At 42.5% G+C, this 24,552-nt stretch overlaps 1 protein-coding gene across 7 annotated transcripts in view; it reads right to left on the bottom strand.

Moving 5' to 3' along the window:
• LOC311047984 (A-kinase anchoring protein 13) overlaps positions 1 to 24,552 on the bottom strand; it is a 213,746-nt gene that overhangs the window by 17,050 nt on the left and 172,144 nt on the right. For 6 of the 7 annotated variants that reach the window (XM_084060950.1, XM_084060953.1, XM_084060956.1 and 3 more), the window contains 14 exons: positions 16,201 to 16,268; positions 12,988 to 13,045; positions 12,474 to 12,657; positions 11,297 to 11,553; positions 10,579 to 10,688; positions 6,722 to 6,865; positions 6,391 to 6,516; positions 6,162 to 6,279; positions 5,362 to 5,482; positions 4,424 to 4,554; positions 3,477 to 3,553; positions 2,825 to 2,891; positions 2,259 to 2,370; positions 1,148 to 1,230 (listed from right to left, as the gene is read on the bottom strand). In XM_084060950.1, coding sequence (XP_083917076.1) covers positions 1,148 to 1,230; positions 2,259 to 2,370; positions 2,825 to 2,891; positions 3,477 to 3,553; positions 4,424 to 4,554; positions 5,362 to 5,482; positions 6,162 to 6,279; positions 6,391 to 6,516; positions 6,722 to 6,865; positions 10,579 to 10,688; positions 11,297 to 11,553; positions 12,474 to 12,657; positions 12,988 to 13,045; positions 16,201 to 16,268 — 1,656 coding nt within the window. The remainder of the gene's footprint in view (positions 1 to 1,147; positions 1,231 to 2,258; positions 2,371 to 2,824; positions 2,892 to 3,476; positions 3,554 to 4,423; positions 4,555 to 5,361; positions 5,483 to 6,161; positions 6,280 to 6,390; positions 6,517 to 6,721; positions 6,866 to 10,578; positions 10,689 to 11,296; positions 11,554 to 12,473; positions 12,658 to 12,987; positions 13,046 to 16,200; positions 16,269 to 24,552) is intronic. The other variant, XM_084060951.1, reaches the window with a different exon arrangement.

Genomic DNA, 24,552 nt, shown 5'->3' with positions numbered 1-24,552 from the left:
CCACTCTGTCACAGTCTGCCAGTCTGCCACTCTGTCAAAGTCTGCCAGTCTGCCACTCTGTCAAAGTCTGCCAGTCTGCCACTCTGTCAAAGTCTGCCAGTCTGCCACTCTGTCAAAGTCTGCCAGTCTGCCACTCTGTCAAAGTCTGCCAGTCTGCCACTCTGTCAAAGTCTGCCAGTCTGCCACTCTGTCAAAGTCTGCCAGTCTGCCAGTCTGCCACTCTTGTCACAGTCTGCCATTATTCTCGAAACCGCTAATTGCTGCTTGCAGCTATATTCTGTTCATTGTTTCTCTATTATACCGCTGCATATCATATGCATTATACCAGGGGTCTTCAACGTTTTCAGGCCAAGGACCCCCTAGCTGAGACAGAGATGAAGCAGGGACCCCCTCTACATAATGTATAAAATAGCGTTTTAGATTAAACTTTTTTTGTTTACTTGGTCTGCCCTTTTTTCCCTCTACACCTATACCTCTTTGCCAAAAATAGCCTATCTACAAGCTAGTGTGGGCTTAACACTTATATCATTGGTTCTCAAAGTGGGGTCCGGGGACCCCCAGGGGTACTTGAGGGGGTTCCAGGGGGTCCCCAGCTAAATGATAGATAGGAACCTAATGGACCCTTATGGGTCTGTAACTCTGAGAGTGTACAAATGGAACCAAAAGGACCCTAACGGGTCCATTTGGTTCCATTTGTACACTCTCAGAGTTAAGTTAACATTGATTTTACAACATGAATTGTGGTCCCAGAGATAGAAATGCCATTAAATGGGGGTCCGTAGCCCTAATGCATGTCAAACTGGGGGTCCTTAAAATGTATCTTTTCAAATGGGGGTCCGCTGGCTAATAAGTGTCCATTTGGGGGTCCTTGACATGAAAAAGTTTGAGAACCACTGTCTTATATGACATTTTATGTTGACAGACAGACAGAGCTCCGAAGGAACCATATCTCTTGGCGGAGACGAATAAGCATAAAAATCCCAGACAAAATCATAAACGTCTGTCTCCCATTATTTCATAAATGGCTTGTGGTTGAACTGTGCTGCTGTACAGTAGCCTATGACAGCTCTCTCTCTCTCTCTCTCTCTCTCTCTCTCTCTCTCTGGTGTGATGTGTATAAGTGCAGTCGTTTGAACACTTAACTCACCTCTGATCTCCTTGGCTCTGTTCTCCTGTAGTCTGCGGTCCTCTTCTGTCTCACTGGGGACGCCCTCGTCCTCCTCTTTCTCCCTGGGACACACAGACAGTAAAGGAACAACTTTAATTGTGAGGACATTAACAATTTAGGATGGTGATGCGATCAATGCCATTCTTTCTCTTTTCAACCACTTGAACCCCAGCGTCCATATTCTTGGACAAAAAATAGCCAAAAAAATAGCAGATCTACAAGCTTGTAGAGCTTGCAGATAGGCTATTTTTGGCGAAGAGATTTAGTGTAGACAGTTGTAACTCAAGTCCAGCTCTCTAAGACTACAAGGGTGGTTAACCCTAACCTTAAAGCTGAAAGAAGCTATTTTCAGTGCACGACGCCAGTGCGCAACAACATGTGAAACATTTGTTGAATATTATCATTATACTGGAGTTAATTAACAAATTAACTAATAATACATGACAGCTAAATGTGTTTTATGTGAGCTGTGTGACTGTGAAAGGTTCATTTACACTGTAGCCCTGGCTTCTATTTTGGGTTAGGGAAATAACAAAGCAACTTAATTAAGTTCTGAAAAGCTGGTGATTCTCTGTTTACGAGCCAAACTAGTACATAAAGAATAAGGAATAATAAAGTCACCAAAGTTTAAAGGTTGAGTTCATTGTGGGCTACCCCTTCAAGGCCATCAAATGTATTAAGTCAGCTTTAGCTACACTGGAAGTGCTGACAATACTTAAGTCTCAAAATAACCACTTAAACCCTACATACTAAATTGACCGGGGTCCCCCATAGCTTTTTGTCCTCTACACCAAATCTCTTCACCGATAATAGCTGATGTACAAGCTCACAACGCATCCGCAACGTGTGTATTTTCAGAATAGGGAGGCTAGGGTTCAAAAGGTTTCAAAGGACAGTTATACTGTCATAATTGTATTGATCAAATACAGATTCAAAATTCAAATTTAAAGTTTCCTGAGTAATGCAAATTAACCACATGAACCCTAAGTTGTCCCTAAACTGGGCAGGTCATAATAAGTGTGTGTGTGTGTGTGTGTGTGTGTGTGTGTGTGTGTGTGTGTGTGTGTGTGTGTGTGTGCGTGTGTCTTACATGCAGTGCATAGCATCCTGTATAATGGTCATCCATGTGTTGCGTTCATCCTTGCTGCTTGCTAACACCTCCACCATCTCTGGTGTGGTCCCAGCCGTGATGAGGAACAGACCTGATAGGAACACATTATTATATTATTATAAATAACATCACATATGTCCATACATAAACACTACATGGCTATCGGACGGAAATGGAATGTCCAAAACCTTACTTTTCTCAGAAAATGTAACAAATAACCTGTGGTCCAATGGATCCAATAGTAGTTATTATTTAGTCATAAGCTCTTGTTAAGATTTTTCATTGGTTTCAATATTTATAAATCCCAAAGACATCCACTTTCACTCCTAAAGTAGTAGAGCTCTCAATGTCTTGCTCAAAGACAAAGGTCGAGGCTCGTTGAAATGTCCAAACAATTTAATCACAAACAAGCTTATCAATGGTTTCATTAATGTGTTCAAATAATAAGTATAAATAGATGAGTGGCAAGTAAGTCAAATTACAAAACAATAAATGAATGAGTAAATAAACAAACAAACACATACATAGATAAATAAATAACAGACCTCGTTCCTCATTAGCCACCTCCCTGACAATCAGCTTCTGTAACGAGATGACTGTGGACCGCTGGTCCTGAAAAAACACACATGAGAGATTTGTTATTGTTTTTTCATGTCGAGGAAGCAAAAACAAAGTTTTATTTTTTTACTTTTATGTACAGGGGCGTCACGGTCATTGACTGTGCGTACGACGCGACACCCTCACTCTCACAGATCCGTGATTTCATACCCCCCACTTTTTGAAAAATTAAAAATAAAAATATTTTTCGATAATAAATCGGTAAAATCAGGCAAAAATAAGAATTAAATAACCTAACCCTTACCCCGAAATAAAGTAACCAAAACACGAAAAAAAAATAACAAAATCCGCCCAAAAAACGTTTGAAAATACAGAATTTGTTTACATTTGACAGTTACAAATATTTTTCACGCTTTTTCAAAAATAGCAGATATACAAGCTCATAGCGCGGCACTCTGTGCCGCGCTATGAGCTTGTATATCTGCTATTTTTGAATAGCCAAAGTGTAAAGTAAGGGATATAGTCCACCGAAAGTCCATCCCCCCCACCTTCTGAGAGCCTGTGACGTCCCTGATTATGTACTCATAAAAGTCAATAAGATCAGATAAGCATGGAGTAAAAAAATTGCGCATAACTTACCAGGGAGGCAAAGATATATTTCTGGTCTTTCTCCTGGAGAAACACCAACACATCAGACAGCAGCATGGCCTGGACATCTGGAGGACAGGGTGACACAACAGTCAAGTCACATGGCTGCCTACTAGTGCCCAATCTGGGAACCCATCGCCAAATGAAAAGGAAAAACAGCGCCCTCTGCTGTTTTTACTATCTCAGTTGGCTCTGGGAGGAAGTCGACGTAGCACACGTGCGCAAGGAAACCGGGGTTTTGGTCGGCCTTCAGCCTTTCACTTCCGGTGGTGCGACTATGTTTTCATTCCCACTAACAATATTTCTACACGGAACACTAACACCACTTCTCCCAGAGAACATGGATGGTTTTGGTTATAAGCCCACTTGTTTCTATGATGAAAGAGCAATTTAAAATGTGAATATCTTTCCGTGGTTTTGTCTGCTCCGAGGACGCTATTGTTAAATGAGTTTCGGTTTGTTTCGAGTGGGGAAGGATCGGCGGACATGTAAATCCCGCCCACTACATTTGATTGGGTAAAGCGCGGCCTGCTTCCTGATCTGAAGGCACGCCCACTTGTAGGCCAGTGCGTACGCGATATGACGAACCCCCCCCGACAGATTCAAACGCAGAGCAGAATCTGTTCTTGAGAGATTAACTAGTGCCTAATACTGGACGCTTACACCTTTTAGGTAAACATGGATTAAAGCAAAATAAAATCTCCTGACTGAAAATGTGTTAGGCCAAGTCCTAATATGCGATTTGTGAAATAGCGTGAAAGGAACTCCCACACACTAGCGTTGTGTATACAGTATATAATATGAAGCGGGGGGGGGTCTCTGCTTTATTCATCTCTCTCTCTCACCTAAAGGAGTCCTTGGGCTGAAAAAAATGTTGAAAATCCCTGCCACAAGGTGTTAAGAAAATAAAAAGTGATGTCAATAGAATGGTGTGTGACCTTTGAGGCGTCCGGTAGAGTTCTTCAGTTGCAGCGCTCCGTCGTGCATTAGTCTCCTCCCTCTGATAAGGTCCTCCTTGGCGAACATCTGACCGCTCTTCATGCACATGATGGACTTACTGTCTGTACGACTGAGAGGAGAGGTCACACCACCGTTAGATACAAAGTATTTTATGTATTTATTTTTTTAAATAATTGGGCGTGTCAAAACATTGTCAAATATCTACAAGCTTACAATATGCCGCATTGTGAGGTTGTAGATTGGCTATTTTCTGTATTTGTCTGCACAGTATGGCTTAAGTGGTTTATCAAACTGATTTAGCAGATTATAAAAGAAAATCAATTAAAAAAAAGAAAAAAAGAAAATCAATTAAAAGGTAGGGTAAGTGATATTTTTTGGTTAAAACAAAAAGTATTTTGTTAAAAGGTTAAAGCACTATATTCTGATAGTAATCATTGCTATAGAGTGTTTGTTCAGTAACAGGAGTCTCCCCATCTCTCCAGCTCTTTAATAAACAGAAAATAAAATTTTCGGTAGGTGTCAAAATCTCAGCCAATCAGGAGAAAGTACCCATTTTTAAGCTTAATTTTTATAGTGTTCCAGTTCCAATTTTGCATGCTCATTTCTTAGTGTCATCACTTCCAATTTCACTTGTTTAATCTATATCCTGATTGAGTTCTGTATCCTGATTGGATAAAATTGGACATGAAACTGAAACTGAAACGAAAATGCATTTTCTGTTTTATAAAGAGCTGGAGAGACAAGGAGACTCCTTTTACTGAACAAACACTCTATAGCAATGAGTTGCCCTACCTTTAAAGATAGATATATGATTAATAAACATAATAAAAATATAATCGACAGCCACAGCCCTAATGACAATCAATAATGTTGTAATGATGCACTGTCTTCTCTGAGCCATGTTAAACTGCTTTACCTGTAGACCTCCCGCAGCCGTCGTTTCTTCTCCTGCTCGTTGACCTTGCTGTCCACCGCAGCGATGATCTCCTTGACAAAGCGCAGGGCGTCTGAAATACTGCTGTAGTCTTCATCTGTATCTGGACGGAGGACAAGCACACCATCTGTTCATACACACTTCTACTCATTCATCTGGATGTTAGGGCTGCAACAGTTCATCCAACTCATCGGTTTAACCTCTTAAAATACGTTGTCGAGCGCAGTCCCTCAGGGGTCTATACTAGTGTCTTTTCTGTTTTCGCTCGACATTAAATATCTTTGCTGAAAATAGCCGAGCGGCACGCTCACAACGCAGTCGCAGTTGTGAGCTTGTCGATCGTCTATTTTCTGCTAAATCTTTCCCAGAAAATGATGCTGGGGTCTAAGTGGTTAATGAATAAAAATCACTTATCAATACTTTTTATAAAATAAGTGCTTAATAATCGATCCCTAATTTGCGGGGCATGTCATTGTTTCAAAAATGTAAAAAAATGTGAATAGTGAAAGGATAAGGATAATTCCTTTTAACAGGTCGTTCATGAAAGTCCTTGCGGTCTTGTTTCCAATGAGAACCTGTGAGCAATTAGGGGTTAAGAGTCTTGCTCAGGGACAAATTTCATTTCATCGACACATATGCTGACCTGGCCTGGAATCGAACCTGGGGCAACCAGGGCATCTGGCTCCCTAGGCGGGTTCACTAACCATTCAGCTATGGCCGCCCCCAAATTCAGCACCGAAAACAGCTAAAAGTGAACACTTACATGAACAGAGGGCTCTTACCTTTAGTGTGCTGGAGGATCCTCTGGATGAGAACAGGGTACTTGGTGATCCTCTGGGTGACCAGCAGAATACACTCTGGAATACTGAGCCTCCGCACGATGCTGCTGCTCATGATCCTCTGCAAGAACACACACTTAGTTACATACAGTAGGACAGTGTAATCTACATTCTGATGTATGTATGTATGTATGCATGCATAGGAGACGTGTGAGGAGCATCCCTGCAGTACCTTGATGAAAGCCTGGAAGCGCTTGTCTTTGGCGAGGAGCTCCTTGTAGAGGGCGACAGCTTCGTTGTGGCGGCTGCAGAACTTCCCGTAGACCTTCTTCATGCGCTCTGCGTTGGAGCCTGAGAACTGAAGAGCAACGCTAGCAATTATGCTTCTCTCACCATCAGTGGTGTACAGTAACTAAGTACTGTACTGTACAAGTACTTGTACTAAGTACAATTTTGCTTGTAAATTATTGTACTTTTACTCCACTACAATTATATGAAAACTTGTAGAACTTTGTAGAATTTGACCTGAAGATCTACAAGCTCACAACGTAATGCGATCTCACCTGGTTGACAAGGATTTCCCCGATGCCGCGGATGAGGAAGCTGCTGTCGCCCCGGCCCTCGGCCTGTGACGCTCGCTTGCGCTCCAGCAGCAGAGTGAGGAAGTGCGTGTGTAGGTCTGACAGCTCTTCTAACATGGGGAACACCTGGAACAACACAAAGGCGTTGGAGTTAGTCAGGGCTGTTAGCAAAAAAATGTGGACAGGGCTGACAAAAGCGCCAATTTTTTTCTACATGCTCTCCATCATCATAAGTTTGATTTTGGACGGGGAGCCACGTCATCAAGATGGCGGAATGCGGCCATCTTGGGTTTCAAAGATGGCCACCATGTAATAGCTATAAGTGCCAATATCTCGGCTTCCAAGCCATTTAGAAGGTTAATCTTGGTGTGAAGGAATGCATTTAAGCTATTGAGAATACCACTTTGTGGAGTTTGCATGTTCTCCTCGTGTCTAGGGTAGGTACCCTCACAAAAACACGCAGTAATCCTGGTCACTATAACGCCTCCCCCATGACAGCCAGGGCGCCTGATGGAGGGGAAAGGAACTGGTTGGAATAACGTGTTCCTTCCACGCGCTACGTCCTACCAGGGAAACTCCCTCCTGTCGGGTGGCAAGAAGGTCAGTTGGCTCTCATGCATTGAAGGAGGCATGAGCTCAGCTCTGGGCTCCCTAGGCTGGCGGGGGGAGTGTAGCGCCCAGGATCACTTAGATAATTGGCACCGGGTGAAAAAAAGGTTACAAAATCGTGGGATAAAAAAAAGATATAAAAAAAGATATATATATATATATATATAAAAAATTAAAAAAAGAGAGAATACCACTTGATTTTTGTTTGTACCAAGATCAAATAAATATGTTCATTCTAGCAATGCATATTTACATCATTTTCATCTTTGTTAGTGGTAGGACACCTTTAAAACTGGATAACCTTGTATTTCTGCAGCATGCGGTCTGCAGCATGCGGTACGTGCATAAATGAAGCATTATGGTAACCTCCCACCGGATCGTTGCTCCTCTCTCTCTGTAAGCATGCAGTAACAGCCTGATTTGGTTATATTAGCCTCCAGTGTGGATGGGAATGCTCTGTGAGATCATTATGGATCATCATCATACATGTTTCACAAATGCCGGTGTGTCTTAAGACTAACTGACCTACTGAAACTTTTGCCACACTGTTTACAGTAGAAAGGTTTTTCTCCAGTGTGGATACGCTGGTGTTTCTTAAGACTATCTGAGACACTGAAACTCTTGTCACATAGTTTACAGTAGAGTGTGGATACGCTGGTGTCTCGTCAGATTACCTAAGACATTGAAACTCTTGTCACACTGTTTACAGTGGAAAGATTTCTCTCCAGTGTGGACATGCTGGTGTCTGCTCAGGTGACTTATCTGTTTGAAACTCTTGTCACACTGTTTACAGTGGAAAGGTTTCTCTCCAGTGTGAATACGCTGGTGTGTCCTCAGACTACCTAACTCACTGAAACTCTTGTCACACTGTTTACAGTAGAAAGGTTTTTCTCCAGTGTGAATACGCAGGTGCTTGTTAAGACTATCTAAGACACTGAAACTCTTGTCACACTGTTTACAGTAGAAAGGTTTTTCTCCAGTGTGAATACGCTGGTGCTTGTTAAGACTATCTAAGACACTGAAACTCTTGTCACATAGTTTACAGTGGAAAGGTTTTTCTCCAGTGTGAATACGGTGGTGTGTCTTCAGATTACCTAAGTCATTGAAACTCTTGTCACACTGTTTACAGTGGAAAGGTTTTTCTCCAGTGTGAATACGCTGGTGCTTCTTAAGACTATCTAAGACACTGAAACTCTTGTCACATAGTTTACAGTGGAAAGGTTTTTCTCCAGTGTGGACACGCTGGTGTGTCTTCAGATTACCTAAGACATTGAAACTCTTGTCACACTGTTTACAGTGGAAAGGTTTTTCTCCAGTGTGAATACGCTGGTGCTTCTTAAGACTATCTAAGACACTGAAACTCTTGTCACATAGTTTACAGTGGAAAGGTTTTTCTCCAGTGTGGACACGCTGGTGTGTCTTCAGATTACCTGACTCACTGAAACTTTTGTGACACTGTTTACAGATGTGAGTTTTCTTTCCTTTGTAAATCGTCTGATTTTTCTCTACATCTCCTGGTTGAGTTAAAACCTCGGTAAACCGTTGATGACTTTGAGATTTTGGTGGGTCTGTGTCTCCTTGTTTCCGGCTGGTTACAGAGCTGACTATTTGCTGACGGGCCTCTGAGCAGATATGTCCACGCCTCAGCGGTTGGCGGTTGAGGTCGTCGTGGCTCGGATGAGACGTGAAGGTACACTCAGAACAGGAGAGCTTAGTCTGGGAGGATTGGGACATGGTCAGAGCTGCTGCTGTACATGGACTGTGATGGGAACAGAGTTGCAGGTTCTGTTGAGGCTGGAAAATGTGCCCTCTCTATCTCCCTGTATTCTTTGTCTACCAGAGTTCTGTATACCTTTCTCTCACAACACATGTGGACACACCATCTTCTGGTCTAGAAGTGGAAGTCTAAAGTAACTTCACACCTCATATATCTGAGCAGAGCTTTGGTCTGACCTCACTCACAACATAATCGGTTGCCATGCATGCCTCGCAACACCGATGTGTGCAGGATGCCGCCCCCTCCATAATTGGGCAAGAGTGATGATCAATATGACATCACCATGACGGCAGAGATCCACATTGAAGCCACGCCATGTGTTTCTCATTTTGTGTGTTTATCATTTACTAATTAGTCAAGTAAATGACAGTTTAAGTTAAGTTTGCGGTACAACATGATGTGGTTAAAAAGGTCTCACGAAGCTCAGCAACGGGTGATTATGACGCACCTCTCGTATCAGATATATTGCCAGAATGAACCAAATGTCCAAATCATGGCAGAAATAGTCACTTGTTGATATTCCCATGATGGCCATCTTTGAAATCCAAGATGGCCGCCTTCTGCCATCTTGATGACGTGGCTCCCCGTCCAAAATGAAACTTATGGTGATGGAGAGCATATAGAAAAAATGTGGCGCTTTTGTCAGCCGTGTCCACATTTTCCTAAAATCTGGTCCTAAGCAACCTGACTAAGTTGTGTGTCCATGTGTATGTTGTTCAATTCAAAGAATTGCATTTCCAAAATCACCGTCCCAAAATCACTGTTCACACACGCACGTGTGCGTGTGTGTGTGTGTGTGTGTGTGTGTGTCAGTGTTGATTTCGTCGACTAAAACTATGACGAAAAATGTTGGTCGACTACCTTTTTTCACTGACGAAAACTAAATAAAAACGAAATAAAAACTCAGCTATGATGACTAAAACTAAGACTAAATATACAGACAATTTCGTCAACAAATAAAAACTAGACTAAAATGTTAGGGAGTGACTCGAGAAGTAGAACTAAGACAAGTCATTTTATGCTTGGTTGCCCTTGGGTGTAGCGCTCTGAAAATAGCAGATCTACAAGCTCACAACGCGTCGCAGCGCGACGCGTTGTGAGCTTGTAGATCGGCTATTTTCAGCATTCAACCAAGTGTAAAATCAGCCATTACGAAGCCATCAAGGCACCGCCAAAATGCATTTTAGTCGACTACATCAACTGTAGATTTAGTCGACTAAAATCTTATGATAATTAGTCGACTAAAACTAGACAAAAACTAAAGCATTTCAGATGACTAAAATATGACTAAAACTAAATACAAATTTGCTGTCAAAATCTACCCTGGTGTGTGTGTGTGTGTGTGTGTGTGTGTGTGTGTGTGTGTGTGTGTGTGTGTGTGTGTGTGTGTGTGTGTGTGTGTGTGTGTGTGTGTGTGCGTGCATACTGAACATGTGTGCATCTAGGGGGTTACCTTGTCCAGAGTGTGAGAGTCCAGCTGTAGCTCTTTCTGAATGCCTTTGTAGTAAACGTCAGCCATTATCCTCAACGTCCTCACATGATGGAACTCTGTCTGGTACAGCTCTGTACATGATGACAACATACCAGAGTTACAATCTGTCTGGTACAGCTCTGTACATGACAACATAACAGTTACAATCTGTCTGGTACAGCTCTGTACATGACAACATACCAGTTACAATCTGTCTGGTACAGCTCTGTACATGACAACATACCAGTTACAATCTGTCTGGTACAGCTCTGTACATGATGACAACATACCAGTTACAATCTGTCTGGTACAGCTCTGTACATGATGACAACATACAAAGTTACAATCTGTCTGGTACAGCTCTGTACATGACAACATACCAGTTACAATCTGTCTGGTACAGCTCTGTACATGACAACATACCAGTTACAATCTGTCTGGTACAGCTCTGTACATGATGACAACATACCAGTTACAATCTGTCTGGTACAGCTCTGTACATGATGACAACATACCAGTTACAATCTGTCTGGTACAGCTCTGTACATGATGACAACATACAAAGTTACAATCTGTCTGGTACAACTCTGTACATGACAACATACCAGTTACAATCTGTCTGGTATACTCAGTACATCGACTGTTTTTGCTTTTGCTTTGCTTTTTTGTTTTTTGCAGTGAAGATAAATATGAGCTTTACCATAAATGACATCTTGTCTCTTGACTTCATCTTTCTTGTGAAGTTTCAGGAACTTCTTGTCCACCGTGGCGCTCCAAGAATCCGCTTCCAGATCTTTAAGCTCACACTCAAACTCTCCCATGAGCTGATTGTCCATCATCTCTGTACCTTCATCGGTAAGTGACTCAGTAGAGGCATTAACCTTGCTTCCCTTATGAAGAGAGTCAGTGGATTGAGAGAGAAACTTCAGACCTTTCAGAGACCTCTCATCCTCTAGCCTGGAGGAGAGAGGATGAGAGAGGATGAGAGAGGATGAGAGAGGATGAGAGAGGATGAGAGAGGAGGAGAGAGGAGGAGAAGAGAGGAGGAGAGCAGAGGGGAAAAGGATGAGAACAAAGTTGTTAGTGGACTGGGTGAGAAAACCTCATACATGTCAGGGGAGGATCATCTAAATTAAAGTTACAGTGAACATTCATTTTACTAGTATTTTTGGTGACACCTCTCATAGTTTCGTCATTACAAGGTTTGTCTTTTATGGAAGTTGTGCCGCGACGCGATGCGTTTTGAGCTTGTAGATCTGATCCAAAGATTTAGATTTTTTTTTAAATGCAGTCAAACATGTACAGTTCTTAAGCTTGTCGATCTGCTATTTTGAAATAGCCGATGCACAGTATGTAGGCTAAAAGTGGTTCAACTGATTTTGATTGTATATCAACTAATTTAGCTGGGGATCCCCTGGGGCAGGGGTCTTCAACGTTTTCACATCAAGGACCCCCTAGCTGAGAGAGAGATGAAGCAGGGACCCCCTCTATATTATATAAAATTGTGTTTCAGATAAACTTTTCCAGCTCTTTTTTCCCTCTACACCTATAACTCTTTGCCAAAAATAGCCGATCTACAAGCTCACAACGCCTCGCGCTGCGAGACGTTGTGAGCTTGTAGATCTGCTATTTTTGGCTAAAGTTCTCCTCAGAAAAGGGATGCTAGGGTTCAAGTGGTTAATGTAAAAAAAGAAAATCCTATCACACAAAGATTTGGCGGACCCCCTGTAGTCACTCTGAGGACCCCCTAGGGGTCCCGGACCCCCTGTTGAAGACCCCTGCCCTGGGGGAACCCCCTCCTCAAGGACCTGGGGGTCCCCGGCAGACCCCCCCCCCCCCCCCCCCCCCCCCACAGGTCTACAGTGTGTGTTTCTCACCCTGCTATGTTGCTGGTGGAGATGCTCTTGGACAGGTTGCTGTGCGTGTTGAAGGACAGGATGCCGGTCTGCCTCCGTGGGAGGTGACAGGAGGTGATCTGATCCACTGGGCTGGGCAGCGTGGACCACCGCTCCCGCTCCCGACACGATGAGGTGGAAGACGTGGAGGATGCTGACGATGTAGCTGGTGATGAACACAAACAGCTTATGTAAAAAAAAAATATATATATATATAAGATCTGTAGAACATTGTTGTTGTCGGGCAGAAACCTCCATAATCTCCATATTTAAACTTTTTGTGTTTTTTCAGTAAATTAGCGGCCTGCTTGATCATACTACAGTGTCACACAAAAGCATCAAAAGTAGCAGATCTACAAGCTCGAAACGCTCATTTAGACCTGATGATCAAGAATCAATTCATCCCCTAAGCAAGCAGGCCGGCTCTATTAGCTCAATGGTAAAAATGTCAGCACTTGTTGTGGGATTAAAGGTATTGTGTGCGTGGTGGTCTTACATTTGGTCCTCATGTTAACAGCTGACCCAGGAGCAGCTTCTGGCACCAATGACTGCTGCTAGACACACACATGAAAGAAGAGAGAAACGGCATTAGACAGTATTCTTTTATATGAACATTTCAACATTTGATGTGTTTTTTTCCCTCGTAAGTTAGGGCCCGACTTCGTCGTACTAGTGTCAGACAAAAGTAGCAAAAGTCGTTTTTGAAAGATCTCGAAAGTGAAAGTAGTTAAATATGTATGTGGGGTTTTATAATTAAAAACCCACATACAATAATTAATTTTATAATTAGTTTGGAATACAGGTTATTTTTATTTTTTACATTTCCTGAAAAGTAACCGTTTTGGACAAGTTGTCCGCCTGACAGTGCCGATATGATCAGGGGTGCACATAACTGGTGCGCAGGTGCGCATGCGCACCCAAAATAAAAAATGCGCACCACATCAGGCGACGCGAGGCGCTTTTGCGCACCAACAGCTGGGACAGGAATTTCCAAGCTTTTATAGCCAGCAGCGACTGTTAGAGGCACTCGTCACCGATGATGAACGCACCGTAATGGTGCAAAATATGCCGTGAACGTCCCAATCTGGCGGATAAAATCAGCGCAGCAGCACAGGGCACCAACCTTGGGAGCTTTATCTAACAGCGTGAGAAAAAAGAACGGCAAAAATCGCCCCCCGTTGACAAAACTGTCCGGTGGGCACCGTGCTGAACCCCCCCCCCCCCCCCCCCCCGTTGACAAAACTGCGGGCTGAACCCCCCCCCCCCCCCCCCGTTGACAAAACGGGACGGGCGCCATGCGCACCAAGTCACATGTCCAGGTGCTCTTCTGCGTACCAGACCTAAAAAGTTATGTGCACCCCTGGATATGATACATGTTCTATGTGCCTATCTCCCAGCTACTTTTCCTTTCGAAAGTTCTGGAGAAGGTAGTCTACACCCAACTACAACTGTCGTTTTTAGTCACCCACAACCTCCATGAGAAATTCCAGTCAGGTTTTAAACCAAGCCACAGTACTGAGACGGCTCTCCTTAGGGTTTTTAATGATTTAATTTGAACTGTTGATTCGGGTACCCCCGCCATCCTGGTGCTCCTTGACCTCTCAGCGGCTTTCGACACTGTAGATCACAGGACTCTCCTGTCACGCCTCAAACACCAGGTTGGTATCACAGGCACCGCCCTGTCCTGGTTCAAGTCCTACCTGTCTGATAGGACCTTTGCTGTCCAATTTATTCCAACAACCACTCCATTGTTTACTTGATGTAAAAACCTGGATGGACAACAACTTTCTGACACTCAACCAAAACAAAACTGAGATTATGTTATTTGGCCACAACACCGTCACACCCACCAATACCCCGGACACCCTCATATCCAATATTTGCTCCTCTGCCAAAAACCTTGGTGTAATCCTTGACAGCGCCTTCAAATTTGACAAACACATCAGTTCCGTCGTCAAAGCTGGCTTCTTCCAACTCCGACTTCTCGCCAAGGTTAAAGCCTATCTCCCCCGACAACAATTATAAATAGCTATTCATGCCTTTATTTCCTCACGACTCGATTACTGCAATTCCCTGTGTACACCGGCTTAGAGCAGCCGTCCCTCAGGCGCCTACAGCTGCGGCTTCGCCTTCTTACTGGCACAAAAAGACATGAGCACATCAGTCCTGTCCTGGCCTCACTTCACTGGCACCTTGTCAATTTTAGAATAGGCTCTATGCACAGCAGCCATATTGGACAGAAATTGGGCCCCTTCCTTGCTTCCTTCACAGGTGTTACCAATGGGTAACCGTCTTCCATCCCGACATCTCGCCACTCCGACTAGTGGCTTCCGCGTGCGGTTAGGGTTAGGGTGAGGGTTAGGTATAGGGTTCGTTAACGTCGGAAAGGCGACATGTCGGAAAGGCGCCATGTAACCTTACCAATGACACTAATGAAGGCTCTGTTCCATTTAGTGTAGCACGGTGGTTCTCAAACTTTTTAATTTCAAGGACCCCCATAACTCTGAGAGTGTACAAATGGAACCAAATGGACCACACACTCTCAAGGAACCATGAGGGTCCCTGGACCACACTTTGAGACCCACTAGTATTTCTAGTGAGCCAACATGCACAATATCAGCACCCTGACTCTGTTTGACCAGAATGGAACAGAGCCTTCATTAGTATCATTGGTAACACCTGTGAAGGAAGTCAGAAGAGACCCAATTTTTCTCCAAAATGGCTGCTGTGCATAGAGCCTATTGATCTGAAAACGGGCTAGCTCCGCTATACCTCGCTGAGCTCCTGGAACCATACACCCCAGCCAGGGCTCTGAGGTCTGCCAGTTGTTACTGGTCGTCCCCAAAGACTAGTAAAAGGACCAGGGCTGGCCGCGCCTTTGCTGCTGCCGCCCCCACGCTCTGGAACAACATGCCTCTCCCCATCGGATCTGACCAGTCCATTGGGGTTTTCAGAGCCCTACTTAACCCATTGAGACCTGAAGCCGATTCTACATGTCTCCTAAATCCCAACAGTTTTCTGAAAAACGTATGTTTCTATATCAGTGGTGCTCAAACTTTTTCATGTCAAGGACCCCCAGAATTATATGTATTTGGCCGCAGACCCTCATCAAAATATTTTGTTCCAGGGACCCCCAGACGCAAAGATTTGAGTTAAAAATGTTTGCTTTAAAAATATATATATTCAAAGATTTGCACACATTTTCACGATTTTTCAAAAATAGCAGATCTACAAGCTCGTAGCGCGGCACTCGGTGCCGCGCTATGAGCTTGTAGATCTGCTATTTTTGAATAGCCCAAAGTGTAAAATAATGCTTTTTAGCTCAAATCTAAAAATGACACAGTTCCAGGTCTTAATGGGTTAAAACTCACCTATTCTCTTCGGCTTTTAACCACTTATACCTACAGTATGTTGACCGGGGTCACCCAGGAGTCTATACTTTCTTGGTCCCCTCCTTTTTCCCCCCCTCTACAGTGAACAAATGTGCTCTCGCTCGCCCCATTACTCTAGCGACACATGCACTGAAGACAGTGATAATGATCCTTTCAAAAGAGCCAAGAAATTAACAATTTAATCAAAACAATGCAATTTGAATGATGTCACAAGAGAAATCTTTTGACAGGAACGGCATGGTTTATAGCTTGCAAATGGTGTGTGTGTGTGTGTGTGTGTGTGTGTGTGTGTGTGTGTGTGTGTGTGCCACACCTACCTTCGTTCTGCTCTTTGCACACGCAGACAGGCTTTCTCTACAGCTCTTATGCACGTGAGCGCCACAGTCTGAAAACAAACAAACAAGGCAGGTCAACATGTTGAAACACATATTCTCATTTTAAGTTACTTTTGATATGTGTCATGCATGTTACTGTACAGTATGTATGAGACCGTGTTCATGCTACAGTAATGCATTAACAGGCCATCTCAGAAATGGCATGTTTGCTTACATCACGAAACTTTCTGCCCATGTATTTTGACAGACAGAATTGCTCAGTAGCACCCCTCTGCCCAACAGGACGTTTTGGTATTGCAGCTGAAAGTGCTATACTGTAAGCCTGAGAGAATTGACTTGGGATGAGTATATCTGAGTGTTGATTTAGGCTCAAACCTTTTGAAAATGGTTTGAGGGACATACACCATATGATATTAAATATCAAATATTTTTTTTAAATTCATGGTGTGTCTCCTTTAAAACAGTCACCAAAATGGAACTAAACCTGTCTCTCGGTCAGTTTTATGCCAGCGTGAAAAACGGCAAAAGGTGAACTAACGTAGTATACTTTTAAGTTCTTAATTATCTGTCACAAAATGAAGGGTTAGGATTGGGACACCAACCACTGCTTGCTAAGCACCACTGTACAACAACTCTCTGATGCAGGCCTAGAGGCAAGAGAACTCATGTTAATCATCATCCGTTTGTACGTCTGGAGACTCCCATCCAGGACAGGCTTCAGACTCGCCTCCTGCAGGAGACTTATTGGCTCAGATCTGAACCCATTTGAATTGGCGTTGGGAACCCATTGCGACCGCATGCCCTTCCTGACCTCGACTCGATCCCAGGCAAGGTTCGAACCCATGACCTTCCGCATGAAAGGCGTATGCTCTGAGCGCTACACTAGGGCGGCCCCAGGAGAACTCATGTCAGATGATGGGAGATGAATGTGAATCATCCCTGCATGCAATCTTACTGGCAGAAAAATGAGAGAAGAAGCTGGAGCAATATCCTTGTGTGCACCACACAATTAAAAACGTATCTGTACAGAGTCAAACACCCTTGTACCGGCAAAAAGGAGCGCTTAACAGAACTGAACAGTTCTTTAACAATTGCACAATTAAAGATAAAATGTTAAGCTTGCTTTCTTTGTGACTGTGTTTGTGTCGGTGTGTTTCTTGGAAAACAATCATTCTGTAATATTGCTGAAAAACTACACTGCTTGACGAAAGGATATGACCAGTCTGTTATCAATAAATTATTGCGATATTGTTGCTACGTGTTTAACTTATGAAACGTTGCCAGGTACACAGTATGTAGTAAACATTTTAGAAACGCAATAAGCTACGTGAGGCCGTGGTTTACCGTGATTTTACAACGGCACACCACAGTCTCTTGTGGCTTATTGCTTTATTTACCAACAGCAGAACACACACACGCACACACACGCACGCTCACATGATGCACACATAGTGTATGCACTTTGGTAAAAGATTGAACACACACATTAAAAAATAAAAAAGAACAATGTAACTGGGACATCTACGAGACTTAAATAAATATAATAAACATGTGCTGCTTCAGACCTCTCTTGTTTGTTTTGTGCACACACTGAAGTGTGCGTGTGTGTGTGGTTTGTTGCATGCATGCATGCTTGTGTTTTACTTTAATTCCCCTTTTCCGTGAGAACAAGCGAGGTGAAACAAAGGCTCTTTTCAAAAAAACTCTCACGTTAGGAGAACATGTCAGCTCTGTCAAAATAGCAGCTGGTAATGGCTTCTGATGGCACACAAGGCTGGCTGCTTCTTATAAAGCCCTCTGAGGACCACTTTGTTAAATTATACTGACACCAGCCGAGTTCTCACTGTCCTATGTTTCTTGTTATTCATTTCTATGCCTGCCTGTTTATCGACTCTGTCGGGTAGAAACCTCATATGTCCAAAACTGTTACTGTACTTTTCAGGATTCAAATTCAAAAACAGCAAAAGTAGCAGATCGACAAGTGCGAAGCGCAGCGCTTGCAGATCTACTACTAGCACGTTAATTCAAAAACACAAGAAGTTAAAATATGGAGACAAGAGGTTATTCTGCCCGACAGCAATGTTATATTTGTGCAAAGTAGTAACACTAGGCTTGGGCGATATGACTGCAAATCAATATCAATAGCCTCGATTATGATTAATGAACGATGAAAATAGCAGATCGACAAGCTTGACAATTCGCTAGTTTCACTATAGTTTTTTACGGCAACATTATACAATGAAGATTTGGTATAGACGGTCCAAGTGCAGTTGTTCTAAGTCAAGTCCATTTCAATGAGACTAGAGGGTTTAAGTGGGTATTTCCCCAGCGCTACTTGACTTGTCCATGACAGAGAAGCCGTCTTGAACACAGACCACTGTGAACTTCTCGTCAGCTGAGGCTCTCATTGCCCACTGTTGTTAAAACCCACTGTTAAAACCCACTGTTAAAGCCCACTGTTAAAGCCCACTCCATCTTCACACACACAAACCAACCAGTTGTCTGAGTGAGGACAGACTATAACAATACACACTGGGATTCTCAATATCTCCCTTCTGTCAAACATGCACGCTCGTGCGCACACACACACACACACACACACACACACACACACACACACACACAGTTTCTGCCTCTCTCTCTTGTACACAATGTACAGTATATCTCACTGTGTATCAAACAGGAAGTTTGTCTCTACAGCAACAGTACTCTTGCAGCTGTGTCATGGACAGTTACACACACAGACACATACGCGCACGCACACACACACACACACACACACACACACACACACACACACACACACACACACACACACACACACACACACACACACACACACACCCACACACACACACACACACAGTGAGTACAGGGTGATGCAACAGGTTGTAAGACTAAGGGAGTGGATGAATGGGCAGACAGCCACTACTCTCCCTTGCTCCTCTCACCATTATGTGGGACAAACTGAAAACAAACATGAGAATCTGTGCTCCACACGGTCAAATCCTCCTCACTGTTAACTTAGCCATATCAACAAACATTCTGCCAAAATAGCCAATCTACAAGCTGACCGGCACGTTGTGAGCTTCAAGGTTGGTTGTTTCCAGCAAAGAGATTTTGTATAGAAGGAGAAAAAAGAGGTGGCCAACTATAGAGCCCTGGGGGACCCCGGTCAACGAAGCATATCCATGCTGTCAAGCAGAAACCTTGCATCTCCATATTCCAACTTTTTATGTTTTTTCGTAGATCAATTTTATATAATACAAAGGAATGGTTTTGGACATACAAGGTTTCCACCCGACAGCGACAATATAGGGTTTAAAAGTGGTTAACTGTGAGTGTGCAAATAGATCAATTATCACTCTGTTTGAACCCATTGAGACCTGAAGCCGATTCTACATGTCTTTTTTTTTCCGAAAAACTTATGTTTTTATATCAGTGGTGCTCAATCTTTTTCATGTCAAGGACCCCCAAAATTATATGTATTTGGCCGCCGACCCCCATCAAAATATTTTGTTCCAGGGACCCCCAGAAGCAAAGATTTGAGTTAAAAATGTTCGCTTTAAAATAATATATATTCAAAGATTTGAACACATTTTCACGTTTTTTCAAAAATAGCAGATCTACAAGCTCATAGCGCGGCACTCGGTGCCGCGCTATGAGCTTGTATATCTGCAATTTTTGAATAGCCCAAAGTGTAAAATAATGCTTTTTAGCTCAAATCTAAAAATAGATGCGTTCCAGGTCTTAATGGGTTAAGGAATACACTGACTTTTTGCTAAATAAACTTTGTGTTCACTGATGAAAAAGCTTTTCCTTCCTACTTAAAGGATATATTTAAAATAAAATAAAATATATATTTACCACCGTATGCATGCTAAAAGACAGAGAGGTAGACAGAATAGCTTTGAAAAATGATAATAATAAATAATGATAATAATAATAATAATAAAATCAGAGGTGAAATTATTTATCATTAAATATCATGAGGCCATAGTGGCTTTATATTCCGGTCGGTGGCAATCCTCTGGGTTGTGTTTTACACGTCGATACATTCACTACAATATGAGAAGGCAGTATTAAATAACTTACATGTAAATAACACTGCCCATCACTCCACCTGAGTAAGTTATTAATATTGCCTTGGCAGCTGAAGGATCACTAAATCACTACTAAACATCAGAAGCAGATCATTATGTTTACTTGCCAGGCAGTAGGAAGGAACTTATTTCCTCTCCTACGGTGTTCTAGTCACAAGTTAGTCCAACTCTTTATAGCAGTACTCAGCCCTCAGGGTTACTGTCTGTAAAGTCTCAGCACTGTTACAATATCTAGACTATACCATCACTGTCTGTTACACCATCCAATATTATGTAATATAATAACAACACACTTGCTGTGTCACTAACCTGATAACATATTATTGGCTATTAGCTGCATAATATAATGTATTCTTTCACTTATATTTTAATACTATTACTTTTCTTTGCTTTATTTTTTCCCCATTTCCCTCCCCAAACTAGTCGTTATGCAAATTGTTTCCTCCCCACTCACATTTCTGTGTGTTGTCACTGCTGTTGTATCATACTGACTCACCTGCCAGTGACGAGGCCCCCACCGGGAGGAGGACGTAGGGCGTCAGTCCTACTCCTCCCGCCCAACACTCCCCACTGACAGGTGCCGCCCCCGGCCCGTAGGAGTACTACGTGCAGTGACAAATATCACACTCCCCGCCCTGTTTCCCTCCCCAGAACACCAATTGTGTTCGTATAGGCGCTCGACAAAGCCGGATACACCACGGTAGATTTTAACCAGCTACTTAACCACTGTGCCACCCAAGCGCCAAACAATAGCAAAAACAGCAGATCTACAAGCTCAAAACAATAACCCATTTGAGCTCGTAGTTACTTTTGTGTGACACTGTATTATCACAAAGTAGAGCATTAATTTACGGAAAGAAAAACAAAGTGAAACATGCAGATAGGAGGTTTCTGCCCGACAGCGACGATATATAAATATCAAATATAAACCAAATATGTTGTGAAGTACTGATGATGCGGTAAGTAACCTCATTGACATTATGAAGTTATTACACTGTAGGTTTGTGGTTTGTCAGAGTCACTTCCTCTCTGCTCGCACAAGTTTCCCAGGATTTACCCTACAGTAGGACTGACAAACACACATGTGTTAGTCAGTCCAACACATCATGGATTATATGTGGTGTGCAGATGGAATGACAACTCTGACAGGTCAGAAAGGGCCCCGCCCTAGTGGCCACAGGCAGTGGTGGAAAGTAAGTAAAGTACATCTTGTGGTTGTTCGGGGTAGAAAACTCTTATCTCCATATTTTTTTAAGTAGCAGATCTACAAGCTCAAAACGTGGCACGTGTAGATCTGCTACTTTAGCTACTTTTTCATTTGTATCCTGATGAGTTACAGTTTTGGACATACAGTATGAGGTTTCCACCCGACAAGTACTCAAGTATTTAAGTACACTTTTGAGGTACTTTTACTTTACTTGAGAATGTCCATAAATGTATCAATACTTTATACTACAATCTAATAGATTTTATGCAAGATGCTTCTGAACATGAAAGGAAAACCGGTGCACTTCCTCTGGATGCCTTCTTAGTTTAGGCAGTGGGTGCTCAGCTATGTATATACAGTAACTCAAAAGAAAACCACCTAAGTGGAAAAAAGCGGCACTCCAAAATAAAAATTGCAAGACAGTGGCTCAGATGTGGTTTCTCATTTTATTGAGATGTGAACGCTAACGCGTTTCGGCCGCAGCCTTCCTCAGAGCAGATTAGATTAAAAAGTGTTTCTGAACATATTGCTATTTGACTACCGTACTTCAAATGCTCTGATCTTAAAATAATAACAGAAAATAACATTTTCGCTGCACAACATGCTTCCATAGAAGACATGCTGGCTTCTATGGAATCCAAATGACTGAAATCAGTCGTGGCGACTGAGAACTTTAACTAGGGTGACCATATTCTGAATTCCCCAAAAGAGGACACTTCACACTATTTAACTATAGCCGTACTCATTCAATTCTGAACCGATGCTTAAAATGTTAAATTCTCTATTAGCTGTGAAGGGTCTTCTTTAATGTCATCAGTCATGATTTATTTCGCCATAAAACAATATCAAGCAAAAAGGAAACATTGGCGGGTCTCCATTGCGCTGCTCGCTCACCTCTCTAAAATGGAAGAACCGTCGTCCTAAAAGTGTGTTTTAGGACGAGCGTTCCGTTTTCCACCCGTAGAAACCTCCGGCTCGAGTTTTTTTCTTTTTTCTTAGTCCCAGAAGTGTGGGGGATATCACCCAAACTCTCAAAACCCTGGACATTTGAAGGATTTTATAAAAACCCCCAGACAGGCCGGACAGCCCCCCAAAAGAGGATATGTCCGGGTAAAATAGGACGTATGGCCACAGGCCACCCTAACTTTAACCCATGTCCACCACTGGTCAGGAGAAGAAGAAGAAGACGAAGACGAAGACAAAGAAGCAGAGGAAGAGGAAGACAAAGAAGAAGAAGAAGAAGAAGTTGATGATTTGTAGAGGGATGGAAGACAGGCAGACAGTGTGATGATGGCTATAATAAATATCATAATAAAGTAGTCGGGTTAACTAAATGCTAAAAACAAATAGACAACATCTCACTCAGATCTGGCTCTAGCAGGATGTCTCTACACAAACCAAAATTAGTAGCTTCTTACATGAGAGACCAGAGTCAAAGACTTGCAGCGTGAGAACGGCTGGTGCATCCCCATATGTTGATATTCTAATGAATACGTTGTAAACAACCCTAGGCATGGATGTAGCTTTCTGATAGGAATAGAAACGCTGTAGAACAGGGTCACAGGTCAAATCTGTGTCCTCTGCAAGAGAGTCCAGTGTTTATTTTGTCGATTAACCTATTCAATCCGGGAACGCAACTCTGTCATTTTAGATTTCTTTGGCTTTTAAAAAATAGCAGACATACAAGCTCATAGCATGGCACCGAGTGCTATGACGAAAAATGTTTGTCGACAACCTTTTTTCACTGACGAAAACTAAGTGAAAACTAAATAAAAACGAAGCTATGATGACAAAAACTATGACTAAATATACTGACAATTTCATCAACAAATAAAACCTAGACGAAAATGTTGGGTTGGGACTAGCGGAGAAGAGATGCAGTAGAACTAAGACGAGTCATTTCATGCTTAGCCGTGCTCCGAAAATAGCCGATCTACAATATCACAACACGTCGTCGACTATTTTCAGCACAAGCACAAGTATAAATCAGGCATTACGACACCATCAAGGACAGACAAAATATTTTTTTGTCGATTTTGTCGATTAACTGCAGATTTTGCTGACTAAAATCTTATAATATTTAGTCAACTAAAACTAAAACATTTCAGATGACTAAAACTAAATAAAAAAATTAACACTGAGACCAGAAGCCTTGAAATGTTTATCCTCTAAATGTGAACCGGGGGGGAGAAACAGACTTTGTGGGCAACTAGAAACGTCTGTGCTTGTTGTTACTGTGTTTTGCTCTTTCTCTCAAGGTTGCATTTCAACCAGAGGAACCACACACTTAACTGGAAGTGAGATCAGCGAATAATAAAGAAACCCAATCGCGCAGCGACGATGCCTTCATGTTGGAGGACAAGGGGGAAAGAGGAGTCGTGTCTGTATATTTAGAAAACCCCCCCCAAAAAATAGCAAGAGGAAAAGGAAAATGCATACTGTATGAGGAAGTGAGGCCTATAAGAGGAAGTTGAAGCGCAGAACAAGACCCGTCTCACAGTTTGAGAGGACAGACTTCCTGGCCACGGACGGACAGACGGACACTCCATGGTGTCAGAAGCGGGAGGGGAATGAGGAGATAGGAGAAGTGGAGGTGTGGAATATACATAGGGCTGCAACTATCGATTACTCCAATAATCGAGAAGCACTTTTTTACAATTTTTCATATTTTTATGCTGTATATCAACGAATCAACGCATAAATTCTGGTTAACAACTTGATTCTTTGTTGTACAAGTGTTGCAAACTAAATAGAATCTCACAACGTTTTGCATCGTGATGCGTTGTGAGCTTTTTGCTGTTTTGTTAATTATTTTGAAAGAAAAAAAGTGTGATTAAAAATGTCCCCTCAAAATAGTTTATTTTCTATTAAAACTTATCATCGATAATTTTTCATAATCAATTAAATTGATTAGTTCGATGCACTGTTGTACCCCTTGTGTGGAATGAGGTGAGGTGTGGAAGGAAAACGGTAGGTTGAGAGGTGACGAGGAGGAGAGAGGAAGCACAAAAATAAGTACAGTAT

Source organism: Gymnoscopelus microlampas, assembly GCF_963454915.1.
Source record: "Gymnoscopelus microlampas genome assembly, chromosome: 6".
In the NCBI taxonomy this organism is placed as follows: Eukaryota; Metazoa; Chordata; class Actinopteri; order Myctophiformes; family Myctophidae; genus Gymnoscopelus; species Gymnoscopelus microlampas.
This window is presented reverse-complemented; position numbering and strand designations above follow the sequence as displayed.